The sequence below is a fragment of the Aspergillus caelatus genome, assembly GCF_009193585.1.
Source record: "Aspergillus caelatus strain CBS 763.97 unplaced genomic scaffold BDV27scaffold_219, whole genome shotgun sequence".
In the NCBI taxonomy this organism is placed as follows: Eukaryota; Fungi; Ascomycota; class Eurotiomycetes; order Eurotiales; family Aspergillaceae; genus Aspergillus; species Aspergillus caelatus.
The window spans coordinates 1-15,507 of NW_022475482.1; the positions used below are offsets into that span (position 1 = coordinate 1).

The following is a 15,507-nucleotide window of genomic DNA, read 5'->3' on the forward strand; positions in this document are numbered from 1 at the left end:
GGTATATCTAGGGTCCTAGGGCCCCCTCGATATATCGGTGTTGGTGATGGTGGTGACGGTGGTGGTGGTATCCCGCTCGGGGGTGCCCATCTCGACGCGTTCGGTAGACCACCACCATGGGGGTTTGGGGCCTCCATAGCGGTTCCTGAGGCCTCAGGGGGCCTTTCTCGATCGATTGACGCGTTAAAATGACGTGTTTAGATTGGGTGTTGATTTTGATGTTCCCCCGATTTGCCGTTATGGTGCGGATGATAGGCTATTATTTCCCTCTAGTATTATTTTTCTTCTTCTTTATTTTCTCCCTTATATCTATCTAAGGTTATACCTGGCGCTATTTATCATTTTATATATATTGCGCACTCATGCTTGTACGACCTTAGAAGATTAGAGGTGGGATTAATTCAGAAACAACGCGAACTCGCAAGTCGCCAAGTCTCGGGGACGTTAGCAACGTGAAGACAGAAGAGCAAGACAAGGTTGTGTGCCTAAAGCAAAGGGCTCCTACCACGGAAGTCAAGTATTCTGGGGAAATTGAGAACTGGTGTCTATAAGTACTAAGGAATAAGTAATACAGATTGACTGTGTCTGGCACAACTGATGAATATGTAGTTAGCAATTATCTCGAATACTCCCAAGATACTTCAAGAGTGACGTTTACAAGGATGGTCATCCATGGATTCTTCTGCGGGCTGATATGCTGATACGCATTAAGGACATTGATGATATCCTGACACCAAAGTACAATATTGATTGTGCAGCATCGAGAATAATCAAAGATTTTAATTATCTACTGCGCCATCTACTAGAATATGATCGTAACCTTACTTTGAACCTTTGATATAGTAAATATATTCTGAATCGACTAGTTGATAGTCCTACTTACTTAGACTATTATAATTATTAGAATTGGTTGATCTCGTCCGCTGTACCAGGGATGCCCCGCGTTTCGGGAATTTCAAACCCCACCCTCAACGTATAATAGATACACACACAACAACTACTCTTTATTTTGCCTATGTATAGTGATCCAGTAATTATACCAAGAGGGCACTAGGAATTGGTTGGGAAAACCGTCGGAATATCTATATGACCTCATCATCGGTAGTGTAGTCTGTGATTTATCTATTCTGTATAGCTACTGTGTATGTGATGCTCTGATGATTACGTGCCTTTCACTACCCTCAGTAGGGCAAATTCGGTAGATGACCTACTAGCGAGGACTCCATTTGACTGAACCGCCTAGTCAACTACTCTTCCCCATGCAGGCGATCGTCATCAGCTTCGATCGACATTCGTGGGAGAGCTTAACGGTGGGATCCACGGCAATATGTACTCCGTAGTTAGTCTTAGGGAAGATAGTGGGGTGTACGAGTCAGTCTGCCTCCAGATCATTGCCCAGAAGCATGACATGAAGTTCCTGAGTGGACTACCTTCCAAGGACTTCCATTACGCTCTCCTCTGGTCACGCGAATATGATAGACCGCGCGAGGGCTTTCCCAGCTGGTCCTGGGCTGGCTGGCATTCCCTCCAACAAGTTATAGATACCTACCCCAAGAAAGGCGACTCAGGGTACATGACGGAACTAGAGGATGGGAGCTACGAGCACCGTGGCCCACAAGTAACCGAGCTCGAGCTTGAGGGTTTCTATATTTCTCCTATTGAATATCCCCATATGTTCAATCGTTGTTCGCAAGAGTCAGCCCAAGTTCGTGTGGCCGCATCCACCGACTGCCTGACCTCAGAATCGGTTCATTTTCTTATCGACATTGTCGCTGATCGAACCAAGTCACACGAAGATGACCGTGTGGGTCAGTACCCGTTCGTGCGATGTAGCTTTGACTCTACCATCTACTCGGGCGAATCCTGGGAACCAGAAACCGAATATATAACGCCACATGACCGTATTCGTCTACGTGATTCCTCAGGAAACTCATACGCCAGCCACATTCCTCGCTGGGACTCGACAGACACGGTCAACTTACCGCACACGATTCGTGGATCGACCTTGACCTGGCTTCTGCGTGACGACATCGTGCTGATTAAAATTGTTGGTGTCAAGCTACTCGAGGGTGCGGATGGCTTGCAGAAGTTAGACCACATATGCTGTCTGGGCATTGATCATAGCCAGAGAATTCCTGGGCGAGTAACAAGAGTGGGAAAGATTTGGATTCCGAGGGAATCGTGGGAGAAGGCATGACCCAAGGAAACGACAGTGGAGATATGGTAGGCCATTTACCGTCCCTGAGCACAGGGACAAGATGTTAGAGCTTAAAAGAATAACATTACCCTTTTCATTTACTTACATTAAGTTATACGCCCCTAATCGCCGCCAAAAATGTAAACAACCCATGTTACTTGTATCACCAAGGGAACCTCCCACCAAGACCCTCGCTCAATTGGCAGGGACAGTAATCGACAGTGACAAATTAGAACCAATGATAAAAGTCCCACACATCGTATATGCGGGGTCTGACCCCAACAGCCGCGGATTTCCATCTGAGATCTCGAAACGGTTGGCTCTCGGGAAGTCGAAAACACGGATTCAGGCCCGTGCTTACTTGGCATGTCGATCTGTAGGACGCCTTAAACGCTATATATACCCCTCAGTGCCTGTTAAGGATGTGGAAGTTACAGCATAAACTGGATCGGCGACGGATTAAACATAATGGAATTTAGAAGTGGAGAGTTGGCGAATCCGAGAAAGAGGCCATACCGTGCTGAAGATGAGAATATCGAAAACAGTGAGATGGCCACTGCTGCGGAAGGCTTCTTTGAAGCACTTTGTATGTAATGCTAGGGTATTTAAGGAAATGTAGCTAATGGTCTTTTGAAGCGGAAGCTGGTGTCACCCATTGTTTTGTCAATCTGTAAGTATTTCCGTATGTGTGTTCGGTATGCTTGTCTAACAGAAGCAACAGAGGCAGCGATCACCCGGCCATGTTGGAAGCGATGATCAAGGCAAAGCAAGGTGCGATCTTCTAAGGACTCCTAGTAAACAAACGGCTGATGACATAACAGAAAATTCGTCCAAATTCCCTACCATAATTACTTGCCCTTCCGAATTGGTCGCCTTGTCAGCAGCTCTGGGGTATGCTCAAGTCACAGGAATTCCGGTATGATATATCTAGTGTGAATCCACGCTCCCGTACTGAATCAATATAGCAATGTGTAATAGTGCATGTGGACTGCGGTACTCTCGCCATGGGACAATCTATCCATAACGCCTCAGTGGGCAGAGTGCCGGTTTTGTGTTTTGCTGGACTAAGCCCCTTTACCCAGAACGGCGAACTTCTCGGCTCAAGGACAGAGTATGACGCACGGAGTGTACGATCCTTAGCTTGGCTGACATTAATGTAGATTCATTCATTGGCTGCAAGATGTGCCTGACCAGACGGCAATTGTTCGGCAGTATTGCAGGTACTCGGGTGAAATTAAGACTGGCCGTAATATCAAAGAGATGGTCTATAGAGCCTTGCACTTTGCAATGTCCGACTCTAAGGGACCAGTATATCTTACGGCAGCAAGGGAGGTGCTCGAAGAAGTGCGCACTACCATCTGTTGAAAAGTAAAACCGCTAATGGGGTTATCTAGCACGTGGATAGGCAATATCTTGGGGAGGAGACACTCAGTCCAATTGTTCCCAGCGCATTGCCCGAATCAGGTCAGACATACGTGTAACGCCCCATTTGGATATTGCTGACGGCACCAGAGGTTGAACTGATTGCACACGCGCTCATAAATGCAAAGAAACCACTTGTTATCACAGGATATCTCGGTCGTAATCCGCAAGCGCCGCCCTTGTTAGCAGAGCTCTGTGACAAGCTACCAATCAGTGTCCTTGAATCAGTTGGGTCCGACATGAGCATGCGTACAGATCACGAAGCCTATCTTGGCGTTACCATCACCACACACCCGGCGGTCTGCGAGGCAGATGTCATCTTGGTACTGGACTGTGACGTGCCTTGGATTCCTACCGCTGGAAAACCACAGAAAGGTAACAGACCTGCGCCCGGCTCGGTAGACCACCTATTGACTGTCTAGGCACGACGATATTTCACCTTGATGTCGATCCACTTAAGCAACAAATGCCGCGTATGTACTTACTCCAGTCTAATGGATCGCCTTGTTAATCGTCTGCTACCAGTGTTCTCGATCAACGCAACTAGCAGGCTAAAAGTCAGCTGCGAGGTTGCACTCCGGCAACTAAATGCGTTTATCGATAAGCAATGTATTGAAAGGGCAAGTCATGCTATGGCATTCGAGGCGCGCGCGAATCGCTATTTGCGCTGGAGGGAGGATCTACGAGCCCTGGAGTCCCCTTCACAGGACAGTACGATTCGCGTTCCGTACCTCGCCTCCAGACTGCGACACCACCTTCCGGATGATACTGTTTACCTTGTTGAAGCCGTTAGCAACGCAGGTCTCATTATTCAACATCTTAGTTTGACACAGGTATTTTACCAGCCTTAATTATCTAATAGTCGTTAACACAGCTCTAGCCGGGAACCCTCGTCGGCAGCGGCGCCGGTGGCCTAGGGTGGGGAGGCGGAGCGGCATTAGGTGTCAAGCTGGCCAAACCCGATTCGTTCATCTGTGCAATGTGAGTATTAATAATGAAATCATAATAATAATAGCCTAACGACGTAATAGCGTTGGGGATGGAACATTCCTCTTCTCGCAAATGGAGAGTGTCTATTGGATTGCTAGGCGGTATGAGCTCCCATTCCTCCTGGTCGTGCTAAATAATGGAGGATGGAACGCACCGAAGGTGTCAGCATTGCTTGTACGCCAGGATGGGTTGTCTTCGAAGTCCAATAGGCGAGGTGAGTCCATCAATACGCCTTTTGTCGCCGAGGAATACACATTGTCGATAGCTCAGCATCACACAGCTAACAGGTTATGGATTAGATCTCAATATATCATTCGAACCATCGCCTGATTACCCAGGGATTGCCACTGCAGCCGGTACGGCTTGGGGTGTCACAGTCAAGGAACAAGATAGGCTAGATTCAGCTATTCAAGAAGCTGCCAATGTTGTTCGAGGAGGCAAATGTGCAGTCATTGAAGTTTCGTAAGTGGCATGCCGGTCTTCAATCGGCAACAGGGCTAACAGCTGCAGAGTTCCGTCAGTATGGAAAGAGAATTGAGTGATAATTAAGCTGTTAGGCGCAGCTGATGCTACCTTAGTGGCTTGGGATTGACATTGTGCTTAACCTGCTGTAGTGTGGTTATCACGCTAACCGATACTAGATTTTATAAATTAACAACTGATAACCCAACGAGGGAAGACGTAAAGCAAGAATTCATAATATATAGAACTAACCCGCAAGCGAGAACTAGAATGTGGCATTATTCTAGCAATGCATCGCAATCTGTAACGAAGTTGGTCAAACAAAATCCATTGAGTCATGGGTGGATGAATTCACCTGCAGACGCTACCCACTAATTTTGCCTTGATAAAATCGGTCGCCCCTGGTGTCTCAAGCCATGCTGTGTGATTGAACATCAGAGATAGGGCCACCGTATCGATCACATGCCATGAAGTCGGGGGCTCGCTATACCTTGCATCTAGAACAGAACTTCGAGACGCAAGCTTCCACCATAAGATAGGATCCCTCTTCTTAACTTCCCTAAACAAAATGTCGACTTGTGTCTCTAACTCGTGAACCAGCTTCTGGCGCGCTTCATCATTCAAGGCCCTGCAACTTCTGGCAACGACCGAACTCCGAGGTACGTATGACAAAATCATATCAAGTATCTCACGAGGAAATATAGCTCCAAACGCAAAAACCACTTGATCCAGCTTCCTTATGTCCAATAATAATTTGACTTTCAGGAGGGTTAAAGCGACGATATATCTGGAATTGGCAAAACGGTCACTAAACAGGTCGAGGCGTTCGAAAGCATCAGCGTTCGTGACGTTGAAGCACAGAGAGCTTGGAAGGGGCACATTATCGCCGTACGATCCACAGACCGTATGCCACCATTTCACGAAATCATAGCATTCCTGATCCTTGTTTATACGAAGCATCAAGGCCGGGATTCCTGCCCATTCGCCCGCATGATTATAGCCGCATAATTCGAGCATATCCATGAAGTGGCGAAGCTGTGCCTGAGCTGATTCAACATGCTTGATCCGAGATAGGGCATGAATCAAATTCAGCCGTGCTGTCATGTACCATGGCGTCTGATGCCACCCGCTGGGTTGATTCGCGTCGATAAACAATGTATGACCATGATAGCACAACACTCCTTCTATCTGCTCCATCCAGATACAAGATCTCTTGACCGCCATGCAGGTAGCCTGGTGCCATGGGAGATCGAGCGTTTGGTGTTCGCGGTCACAGTACGGCATGACTTTACACCCATCGCATCTAAAGAGGCCGCATTCCTCACCACAAAGGCCGCAGCCGGAAGGAAGTGTTGTAAGTGGCATTTCTCTAGCCTTGACCATGGAGAGCAGTTAGAGATAGCGATGTGACATTTGAAGATTTTCCGATGAAACCCAACTGATGTAAAAGAAAATTAATAGTAATAAGACATAAAATGACAGCCTGTTCAAAGTTTACGTAGTATGACGGTTATAACACGTACTACGCACCACTGGGAGAAAATTTCATCAATGTTGGCTTATATAAGGGCCTTTTATAGATACCTAAGGTGCGAAGAAAGGGACATGCAAGTCAAGCCCCCACATAAACAAGTACCCTTCCAAGCAAAGCTACATCAGTAAGGAATATAGAGCATACGTGGTTTGGCATGGTTCATGTTATCTTAGTAGGTAACATAATTCTTACAGAATCGTTTCCTACTCATGAGGTTATGATCTTTCCTGTCGCGCAACACGATATTTCGTAGTGAAGATTGGGCAAAGAGAGGGGGATGAGCACAGGAAAGGGCTTTCAAAGAATTAGAGACTGCTATGGTAGATAGCCTTTGTGTTTTTCGTCCCACCTTTAACTATTAGTAGTAATTTGGAGATCAGTTTCTTGACTTGCTCATGCTATAACAAAATCATAACGACGGCGTTGGGAGACACACTAGCTGCTATACCCGATTAGGAGCGCTAGACCTAAACAGGAAAACAGGCCTCATCGCCTGGGCGGTCGGTATCTGCCGCCTCTTTGCCAACGAAGGTTCATCACCCATAATACCGCCTTCCTATTTTAGATGTATGTACATATACGGAGTACAGCAAATTTATGATTTGCTATACTAAAACATTTGCTATACTAAAAAGAATGATCCAATTCATTGAAATCCTAAATAGGATGTACCTTTATGTACGCATAATGATGTTTATACTTTGAATTACGCGATAGGGAACTCTTGAATATCACGACTAGATGGTAAACAGGTCACCTACTATATGCGAAGGATATATATTCCGTAACGGGTCGCTGTCCGTAGCAGATCGGATCTTTTAAAAGTTCTTGCACAAGGCTTGACTTTTCCTTCATACTAATTGACGGAGTTCTACTTCCTAGATACTACTAGGGATATAGTTGACGAGACATCACTGAGCGTCATAGACTTCGATGTGCAGAGTAGGTCTGAACGGCAACCGTCGTGAAATGGCGATGTCGATATGTGACAACTCCGGAACCTCCGGTTAGATCATCGATCAATAACCGTTGTGAACCTATTGAAACACAGCCTGGGGATTGAAGAGATTCTCAGTACCAATCACATGGGAGAAAAGAAACTATAAAAAGAGAATCCACTCGCTTCCGCCCCGACGCCTCTGGGAAATTGAATGAGCCGCTCATGAGAGCTACTGTGACCCTACAGGTCGCTATGATGGTTGTCCATGAGGATTTTTGTTTGTCCGCCACTGAGTTTGGAACTTTAGAAATATACTAAGTTTTAAAATCTATGGCACAGTGACCATAAACTTTGCTAGTATAACCAATCAATTAGAATGAGAATTGAAGATGTCCAACCATTCCCAGGGAATCGACAATCAGGGTCCTCGGGCCGGCAGAAGGTCCGGAAGCGAAACTCTGCTAAATCCACCGCCTTCCTGGCGCAGTGCGTTTGTCATCTCGGAAACTAGTTCTTCCGGGAGAAATGGCCAGGAATGATCACGAGGGGACGCGACCCCGCGTTTGTCAGATCACGGCTGGCACGTGCCGGGTCGTGGGTCGGATGCTCGGATCGGCAAGGTGACGAACCAATGAACTTTTCGACAAAGAAATCCAAAGGCCCGGGGGCGAATCCCGGGGTAGCGAGAGGACTTACCCGCGGGTAAATTCTAGCCCGGCGCCTACCGCCCCCAGCGAACTCCGTTTCACTAACAATTTCTGATATCGACGGGGTCTCAGCGATCCAGTTGACCCAAAGAACACTACTAGTGTTTACGTACCTGCCGCCATTCGGCTGTTAAACTTTGTCAGTTGCCAAAATGAAGACATCAGACCATCAACGAACCAATCCGGTCGGCACCTCTCAACGGGATGTTGTGGTCCAACACCGTTGCCAACCCCCCACAGGGATGAGGAGCCGACAAAATTTGCCGTCGGCATCCCTAACTATCCAGACTTGCCTGAGTTCGTGTATATAGACCCTCGACGTCCTCGCTATGTTCGCTCTTTCATCCATACAGTCTAACTTCCTCTTCAACTCCTCTCTGAACTGTCTTCTTGACATCTATCTACCTTCACACATCCTACACAATGTCTTCCACTCGCCAGTTCGACCCCAACTTCACTCCCTATGTGGTCAACTCCATGGGACCCAAGACCCCCGAGCGCACTCGTGTGCTCCTGGGCGCCCTCATCAAGCACATCCACGATTTCGCCCGTGAGGTCGAGCTCACTCCCGCCGAATGGATGTTGGGTGTCGAGTTCATCAACTCCATCGGCAAGATCAGCACTCCCATCCGGAACGAGTGCCACCGTATCTGCGATGTGATTGGTCTGGAATCGTAAGTCAAAAAACCACATAGTGATCTCCCAACATAGGACAAACCAAACTAACGAAATTTAACCAGCCTTGTCGATGAGATCGCCAACAAGATCGTCACCGAAGACGGTGTCTCCCCCACCTCCAACGTCATCCTCGGTCCCTTCTGGTCTCCCAACGCTCCCTTCCGCGAGCTCGGCGACAGCATCATCCAGGACCCCAACCCTAACGGCAAGGTCACCTTCATGCACGGTGTCCTCAAGGACATGGAGACCGGCAAGCCCATCGAGGGTGCCGTTCTCGATATCTGGCAAGCCTCCGCCAACGGCCAGTACGACTTCCAGGACCCCAACCAGACCGAGAACAACCTGCGCGGCAAGTTCCGCTCCAACGAGAAGGGCGAGTTCTGGTGGTACTGCTACCACCCCACCCCTTACTCTCTCCCCACCGACGGCCCCGCCGGTGTGCTCCTCAACCTTATGGACCGCTCCCCCATGCGTCCCGCTCACATCCATCTCATGATCACCCACCCCGACTACGCCACCGTCATCAACCAGATCTACCCCAGCGATGACCCTCATCTTGACATCGACTCCGTCTTCGCCGTCAAGGACGACCTCGTCGTGGACTTCAAGCCCAAGACCGACGACCCCAAGGCCGACCTTGACCTCGAGTACAATGTCAAGCTGGCCCTCAAGAAGCACCACCCCAACCCCAACTCCGCGCCCCCTGTGTCCTCTTTCGAGCGCTTCAACAAGGGCCAGGGCAAGCTGTAAACAGCTCCGCCGGATCTTTCTTTCTTTTTTTTTTTTAATGATTTTGATGTATAGTACAGCATTTTCTTTTATTTTTAGAACTTCAGCGAGTTTTCAGTGTTCTACAGATGGGCAAGTGATGCATGACATATCTTCGGATGTTGCTTAACGGGTGACGCCGGCGTCGCTAGGGGTTATGTCGGTAGTGGAGGATGAGGAAGTTTAGAAAAAAAATTCCCCGATGAGCTTTGCTCGGGCCTTTACGGTGATCCTTGTATATAGGGGATTCTTATATATATCCTTGTTCAATTGCATTGCATCTTCAAAAAGATTCTTCCTGCGAATATATCCGAAATCGCACGTAGAACTCTTGGTTCAACCTTTCAGTATCGTGGATATCGGTCCATGGTAGTCCTGATGAACCTCTTGGATTCCTTGGAGAGGAGTTCACTGTATACAACAGAGCGAGCCAAGAGACAAGAAAGATGAAAAAAATCATCTATCTCTAATCGACTGCCAGGGAGATGAGATACTTCATAGAGATAAGCTCGTGCAAAGAATCTCAAATCGTCTCGAAGGTCTCCAAGAAACCAATTTTCTAAAAATTCCAAAACGATGACACAATCAAACAGCTTGCCACAGTGGCAGTCCACGTATAAATCAGCAACCAAACGACTCAATGTACAATATGCCAGGAATAATACCAACAACAGACATTCCCTAAGCACAGAAAACGCAATAAATCATCACTTAGGACCTCCAACCTAACCCCTCCAACAGTACCCCACACCAGAAACCATGACATGAAGTACAAATAAACCATATTTTAGGTCCATGGCTAGTGTCCATTGATTAATATACTATACTATACTAAAACAAGTTAAACTATGCCCTAATCTTCCTATCATCTGCCCTCCTGCGGGATATATATAGCCATATCGGCAAAACAATTTTCAGCCGGATATTCGAAACGTGACACGATTCGTGCCCTATGTTCCTCACGCGCGTAAAATCTGAATTGACCTGGCTTCCCGCACCTCAGTGATGGTTCAATAGGTAGGAAGTGAATGTGATTTATTGTGGAAGTTGGAATTCCTGCAATGGATTCTGAGGTTTCGCCGTTCTTTCCTGTGTGTTCTAGATTGGAGTGGTGGGTCCAGCTGTGTTCGTGATGATCTCTTTTACTGGGAGGTTTGGGGCATTTGGGGGGAGGATCATAGGGGAATCAGTGGTTTCGAGGATGGCTTGAGGGCTGTCTAGTATTCGTAGTGAGGATTATTGTAGGATGTTCTCATTAATATCGGTATAAGCATGTACTATATGTAATTATTAGTTAACGACGGATAAATATTTAGACCCCAATTTCTGGGTGACTTATGCTGCAGACAGTACAGAGTACATAGTAAGAATGAAAATTCTAGAGTATGAGAGGCTAATTCCTAACGACGAAGAACTGTGATAAGTTGTATTGACAAGGCAGCAAAGGTCCGAAGCCTAACCCTAGGAATGCTCCATCAATCGGCACCGTCTTACCGCATTGGGCAAGTATGTCTCTGCACAAGAATGGCTGTCGCATAGAGTTGCATCAATGGAATGTCGGTTCAAATGTTGTCTCAGGCTGCTACAGATAGATGCCTACAGGAGACAGCTAGTTTGGTATTATTTATTCGACTGGTTAAGCACCCCTAGATGCTCTAAAAGAAATCCAGACACACAAACATCTCCATCCAATTGTGAAACGCGAAAATAAAGTTTACCCACCGCTATCTTAAACCAACTTCGCAGGTCCAACAACTCATTGGTAACTTCTAAGTATGACCAGAAGCACTTCTTCTTCAACTACGATACATTGCTCCGATGATGAAGAAATCTACAATCCCATCTTCGACCTTGCGGAGTACGGAGACGTATATGCACTGAAACATCTAATCGAGACCACCAACCCAGATATCGACAGTACAAATGAAGAGTGCCATACGCCCCTACAGCTTGCAGCCCGAAACGGCCACGACGCGGTCGTAAAACTATTAGTCTATGTCAAATCTTGTACCGAGTTCGAATGCCCCGAGCCAAGTTTCACACCACTCTTGCTAGCGGCCATGTACGGACGAGAGTCCGTAGTGAGAATGCTACTCGAACAAGGCGCAAACATTGAGGAGAGGGATGCGGAGCTCGGACGAACGCCGCTGTTGTGGGCCGCGGAAGGAGGGCATGAGGGTGTCGTGAAACTTCTCGTGAATAAGGGTGCCGATCTCCATGCCAGGGACAATGACATGGGCATGACTGCCCTATTGAGTGCTGCTGCACGGGGTCATAATGCAATCATTGCGTTCTTGCTTGATAATGGGGCTGATATTGAATGCACCTGCATTGAGTATAGAGTAACTCCGCTCTGCTGGGCGGCTTGGTACGGTCACCTTGAGGTGGTGAGATTGTTGTTGGAGAGCGGTGCCAATGCTAACGCGTGGAACACGCGGGATGACAGTGGCCCACTCCTTTGCTCACCTTTGGATCGGAGACGGGCTCGCCAGACGCCACTTCACATGGCAGCTGAGAGGGGCCATGAAGGTGTTGCGGAGCTGCTTTGCCGGAAGGGTGCTGATATTGAGGCGAGGAACATAGACGGCCAAACTGCGCTTTCCTTGGCGGCCAGAGACGGGCGGTTGGCTGTTGTCCGGTTGCTTCTTGACAAGGGAGCTGAAGTGGACGGAAGAGATATACGCGGGCGAACTCCATTCGCATTAGCAGCTGGCAACAATGTTGTACCGACAACGAAGTCGAGGATCCAAGATCATAAGATAGAGCACATGGATGTTATGAAACTCCTGACCCAGAGGAACTGCAATATCCACTCCGAAGATAATCACCGCCGAACACCTCTTTTGCTAGCCACCGCTGCTGGCCACCCAAACAGGGTCCAATTACTGCTTGAGCATGGGGCAAACATAGAGTCTCAGGACGAAAATGGCTGGACGCCACTTGTAGTCGCCGCAGGAAATGGCTCCCTGGAGACAACGAAAGTCCTTCTAGCAAATGGCGCGAATGTGAATGTTAAAGATGCAAATATCCGAACCCCCCTGATATGCGCATCCCGCTTTGGCTATATTGATATAGCGAAGTTGCTGATAGAGAAAGGCGCGGACATCAACTGCCGAGACGGAGGTGGCAAAACTGCACTGTTCTGGGCTGCAGGAAACGGGCATACGCCGCTCGTCAAAATGCTTCGTGGTATGAATGCAGCTTATCTTCATGATCTCGATGGCTTGTCTCCGTTGGAATGGGCAAATGAAAATGGTCACGAGTATGTCGTAAGGCTGTTACTGGGTGAAGACGTCCAGGATGAGATTGAATGGTCTGATTGGGACGATGAGACTAAGGACCTGGGACAGAGAAAATTGGTTTCCTGTCATCCATTCTGACTGACTGTATGGTGTTAAGATGGCTCTGGGTTTGACGCGCTCCGTGAGTCGCCAACTCGAAGGGCTTGGGCTTCCCACTACTGGTAAGGGAATGGTTAAGCTCCTGTGATATGATTAAATGCATGGACAGGCCTATCAGTTGGAACAGGGTAGTTAATCTTTATCTTTGATTGTTCTGGTCTTATTGGTATAGATCGGCTACTTCCTATGGCTAATGACACATTCATAGATGTACTGGTAGCAGTATCTGATTAGGAGAGGTTTACTTATTTCTCTTCCAGATGGGTTATTATACTATGAGCGATTTTCTCAGCCAGCATATCTAAGCATAAGGTTAGTAGGGGGTTCACTTCATGGGTACAAGTGTAGGGAACAAGCATACAAACTGTACTCTGAGGATGTCCAGGTGGCAAGAGAGGAAAAGCGCTGGCATCGACCACTCGAAGCCGTTCAACTCCATACACTCGGGCGTGACTATCGACAACAGCCATTGGGTCACTTCGTACACCCATCTTACAGGTGCAGGCTGGATGCCACAGTGGCATCAAGGATTCCCTTATGTACTGGATAATTTCCTCATCCGATTGGTCCTGATGCAGTGGATATGACGGGTTCCCAACAGTTATCGCTTGAAGTGGCTCACTCTGCCAAATCTCTCTCATCCGCCGGTACAACGCCACTGCAACCTCCATGTCGGTCTTTGTGGTCAGCCAGTTGGGGCTTACAATAGGCAGGTCGGATGTGGAGTTGCTGCGAATGGTCACATTTCCGCGCGAAGTCGGGGACGCATACTGATATACGTCTGCTGGTTGTTGACCCATCAGGTCACTAAAATTGCCGACGAATCCATTTGCCGGAAGATACTCCACCTCAGGCCAATCATTGGGAAAGGGTGATCGTCAATTGTGCTCTGAGACAATTTCAAGCGATGGGAATATGGAATCTTTTCCCATCCCAACAACTCTTGGGTGTTAGTCCATGTCCCTTCATATGCTATCGCGTATTCGACTCCCTGTTCGAGATAGTAGAGTTTATCATTGGCCATCCGGGTCTCGTCGATTGGGTTGATAGTAGATGGACTGTACTGCGTTCCGAGAAGGTGACCGCTACTGAAATCCTCAGTCACAGGGATGCCCACTGCTTCCATACCAGCCTTCATCCATGTTGCGAATGGGGATACATAGTTGGTATAAGACACTTGAATGGGGCCTGTGCTGTCCTTGTCGAACGCTTCTGGACGGATTAGAGTCGTTGCATTGTGAAAGCGTTTCGATGTGTCAGGGGGCGTAAACTGCACCGATTTCTTGGGTACATACCTTTGAACGGAGCGTCTGTTCTGGCTGGACAGCGGAGCAGGTAGGTTATACTGGTGGCCAGTGATTGAATCTCCAGCGATGTTCTCTGGGGGTCCGTCTTGTTTATACATGAGCTGACTGGCATTTGGTTCAAGATTTGGGGCTTCGAATTGATCGATAACAAACGTTATTTCACCCGCCGGGTAGCTGTTGTCGATGCCGGAGGACGATGTTTGTGTGTGAGGCTCGTGCTTGACTATGAACAACCAAAGTGAACATTTAGTAGTATTAGTTTGAAAACAAATAAACCTAGATTGCATAGCTGATCGGCTTCAGACCACGAGAACGCCGGGATACTATGTTACTTGTTTACTAGTGTTATTTTTAAACCTGGTATAAGATACTTTGGAATCATAGATTCGGTACATACGACCATAGGGTGTGGAGAACAGGGCTTCCCGTCCGCTCAGCCGTACTTAAGCCACACGCCGGGAGGTTAGTAGTTGGGTGGGTGACCACCAGCGAATCCCTCCTGTTGTATGTTTTTTTCCCTCCCTATTCTTTTGATTAATTAGTGTTTGAAATTATAGCATCATATAAATTGAGGACCCATATTGTGACCGTTATCGAAGTTATTTTTGGGGGCCTTTTGTTTTGGCCAAGTCTTGTTTCACTAGATGGAACTACGACTGGCTTCTGAGCTTCAACCACCGCGGAGTTAATAAGGTGAGATCCGTCATCTTTGATTATCAGGCGGCGGTTTGTTTGTCGCAGGAATGTCGCATTGAGAAGGCCGACAGTGACTGGTATACCACCTGAGGTAATGGTGGCAACCTACGATCCTGCGTGGTGTCGCCCAAACTGTCCTTTGACCAACGCGCGATAGGTGTTTTTTCGGTGGGGCCTGTTTTTTCCTTATCATAATGAGGTATCTTGGATCTTGGCTTTTGAACTTCTGGTCCCCACAAGTGGAAGATAAGAGTGGATTCGGTAGTCTGCAGGTAGTAGTCAAATAGTGGGTACATGTTGGACATTTTGTCATTACGGGCCCTTTAACGGGTCTTAATTTGAGTATTATTATGATTTGAAGCCAAATACTCAAGGTAGGTATCGGTACATGAATTACTCAGAAAG

The 15,507-nt window shown here is 47.6% G+C and overlaps 6 protein-coding genes across 6 annotated transcripts; 4 read left to right on the forward strand and 2 right to left on the reverse strand.

Annotated features, from left to right (window-relative positions):
• Window positions 1–1,327: 1,327 nt before the first annotated feature.
• BDV27DRAFT_161803 (uncharacterized protein) lies at window positions 1,328–2,197 on the forward strand (the record flags this gene model as incomplete). Its single annotated transcript, XM_032073284.1, has 1 exon — window positions 1,328–2,197. The coding sequence occupies one exon, from the start codon at window positions 1,328–1,330 to the stop codon at window positions 2,195–2,197; it is 870 nt and encodes a 289-aa protein (XP_031923356.1).
• Window positions 2,198–2,665: 468 nt separating this feature from the next.
• On the forward strand, window positions 2,666–5,223 carry BDV27DRAFT_161804 (putative thiamine pyrophosphate enzyme; the record flags this gene model as incomplete). Its single annotated transcript, XM_032073285.1, has 15 exons — window positions 2,666–2,783; window positions 2,834–2,867; window positions 2,919–2,968; window positions 3,019–3,113; window positions 3,163–3,308; window positions 3,358–3,541; window positions 3,592–3,661; window positions 3,710–3,994; window positions 4,042–4,092; window positions 4,145–4,452; window positions 4,500–4,600; window positions 4,651–4,823; window positions 4,909–5,071; window positions 5,120–5,129; window positions 5,188–5,223. The coding sequence occupies 15 exons, from the start codon at window positions 2,666–2,668 to the stop codon at window positions 5,221–5,223; spliced, it is 1,824 nt and encodes a 607-aa protein (XP_031923357.1).
• Window positions 5,224–5,422: 199 nt separating this feature from the next.
• BDV27DRAFT_161805 (uncharacterized protein) lies at window positions 5,423–6,355 on the reverse strand (the record flags this gene model as incomplete). The annotated part of the gene is made up of 1 exon (XM_032073286.1): window positions 5,423–6,355. The coding sequence occupies one exon, from the start codon at window positions 6,353–6,355 to the stop codon at window positions 5,423–5,425; it is 933 nt and encodes a 310-aa protein (XP_031923358.1).
• A 1,966-nt stretch (window positions 6,356–8,321) lies between these two features.
• Window positions 8,322–9,951, forward strand: BDV27DRAFT_42342 (putative catechol dioxygenase). The gene is made up of 2 exons (XM_032076595.1): window positions 8,322–8,926; window positions 8,993–9,951. The coding sequence occupies exons 1-2, from the start codon at window positions 8,676–8,678 to the stop codon at window positions 9,678–9,680; spliced, it is 939 nt and encodes a 312-aa protein (XP_031923359.1). The 5' UTR covers window positions 8,322–8,675; the 3' UTR covers window positions 9,681–9,951.
• A 1,522-nt stretch (window positions 9,952–11,473) lies between these two features.
• On the forward strand, window positions 11,474–13,078 carry BDV27DRAFT_161807 (ankyrin repeat domain-containing protein; the record flags this gene model as incomplete). The annotated part of the gene is made up of 1 exon (XM_032073287.1): window positions 11,474–13,078. The coding sequence occupies one exon, from the start codon at window positions 11,474–11,476 to the stop codon at window positions 13,076–13,078; it is 1,605 nt and encodes a 534-aa protein (XP_031923360.1).
• Window positions 13,079–15,040: 1,962 nt separating this feature from the next.
• Window positions 15,041–15,481, reverse strand: BDV27DRAFT_42348 (uncharacterized protein). Its single transcript, XM_032076596.1, has one exon. The coding sequence runs from the start codon at window positions 15,413–15,415 to the stop codon at window positions 15,110–15,112; it is 306 nt and encodes a 101-aa protein (XP_031923361.1). The 5' UTR covers window positions 15,416–15,481; the 3' UTR covers window positions 15,041–15,109.
• Window positions 15,482–15,507: the final 26 nt, after the last annotated feature.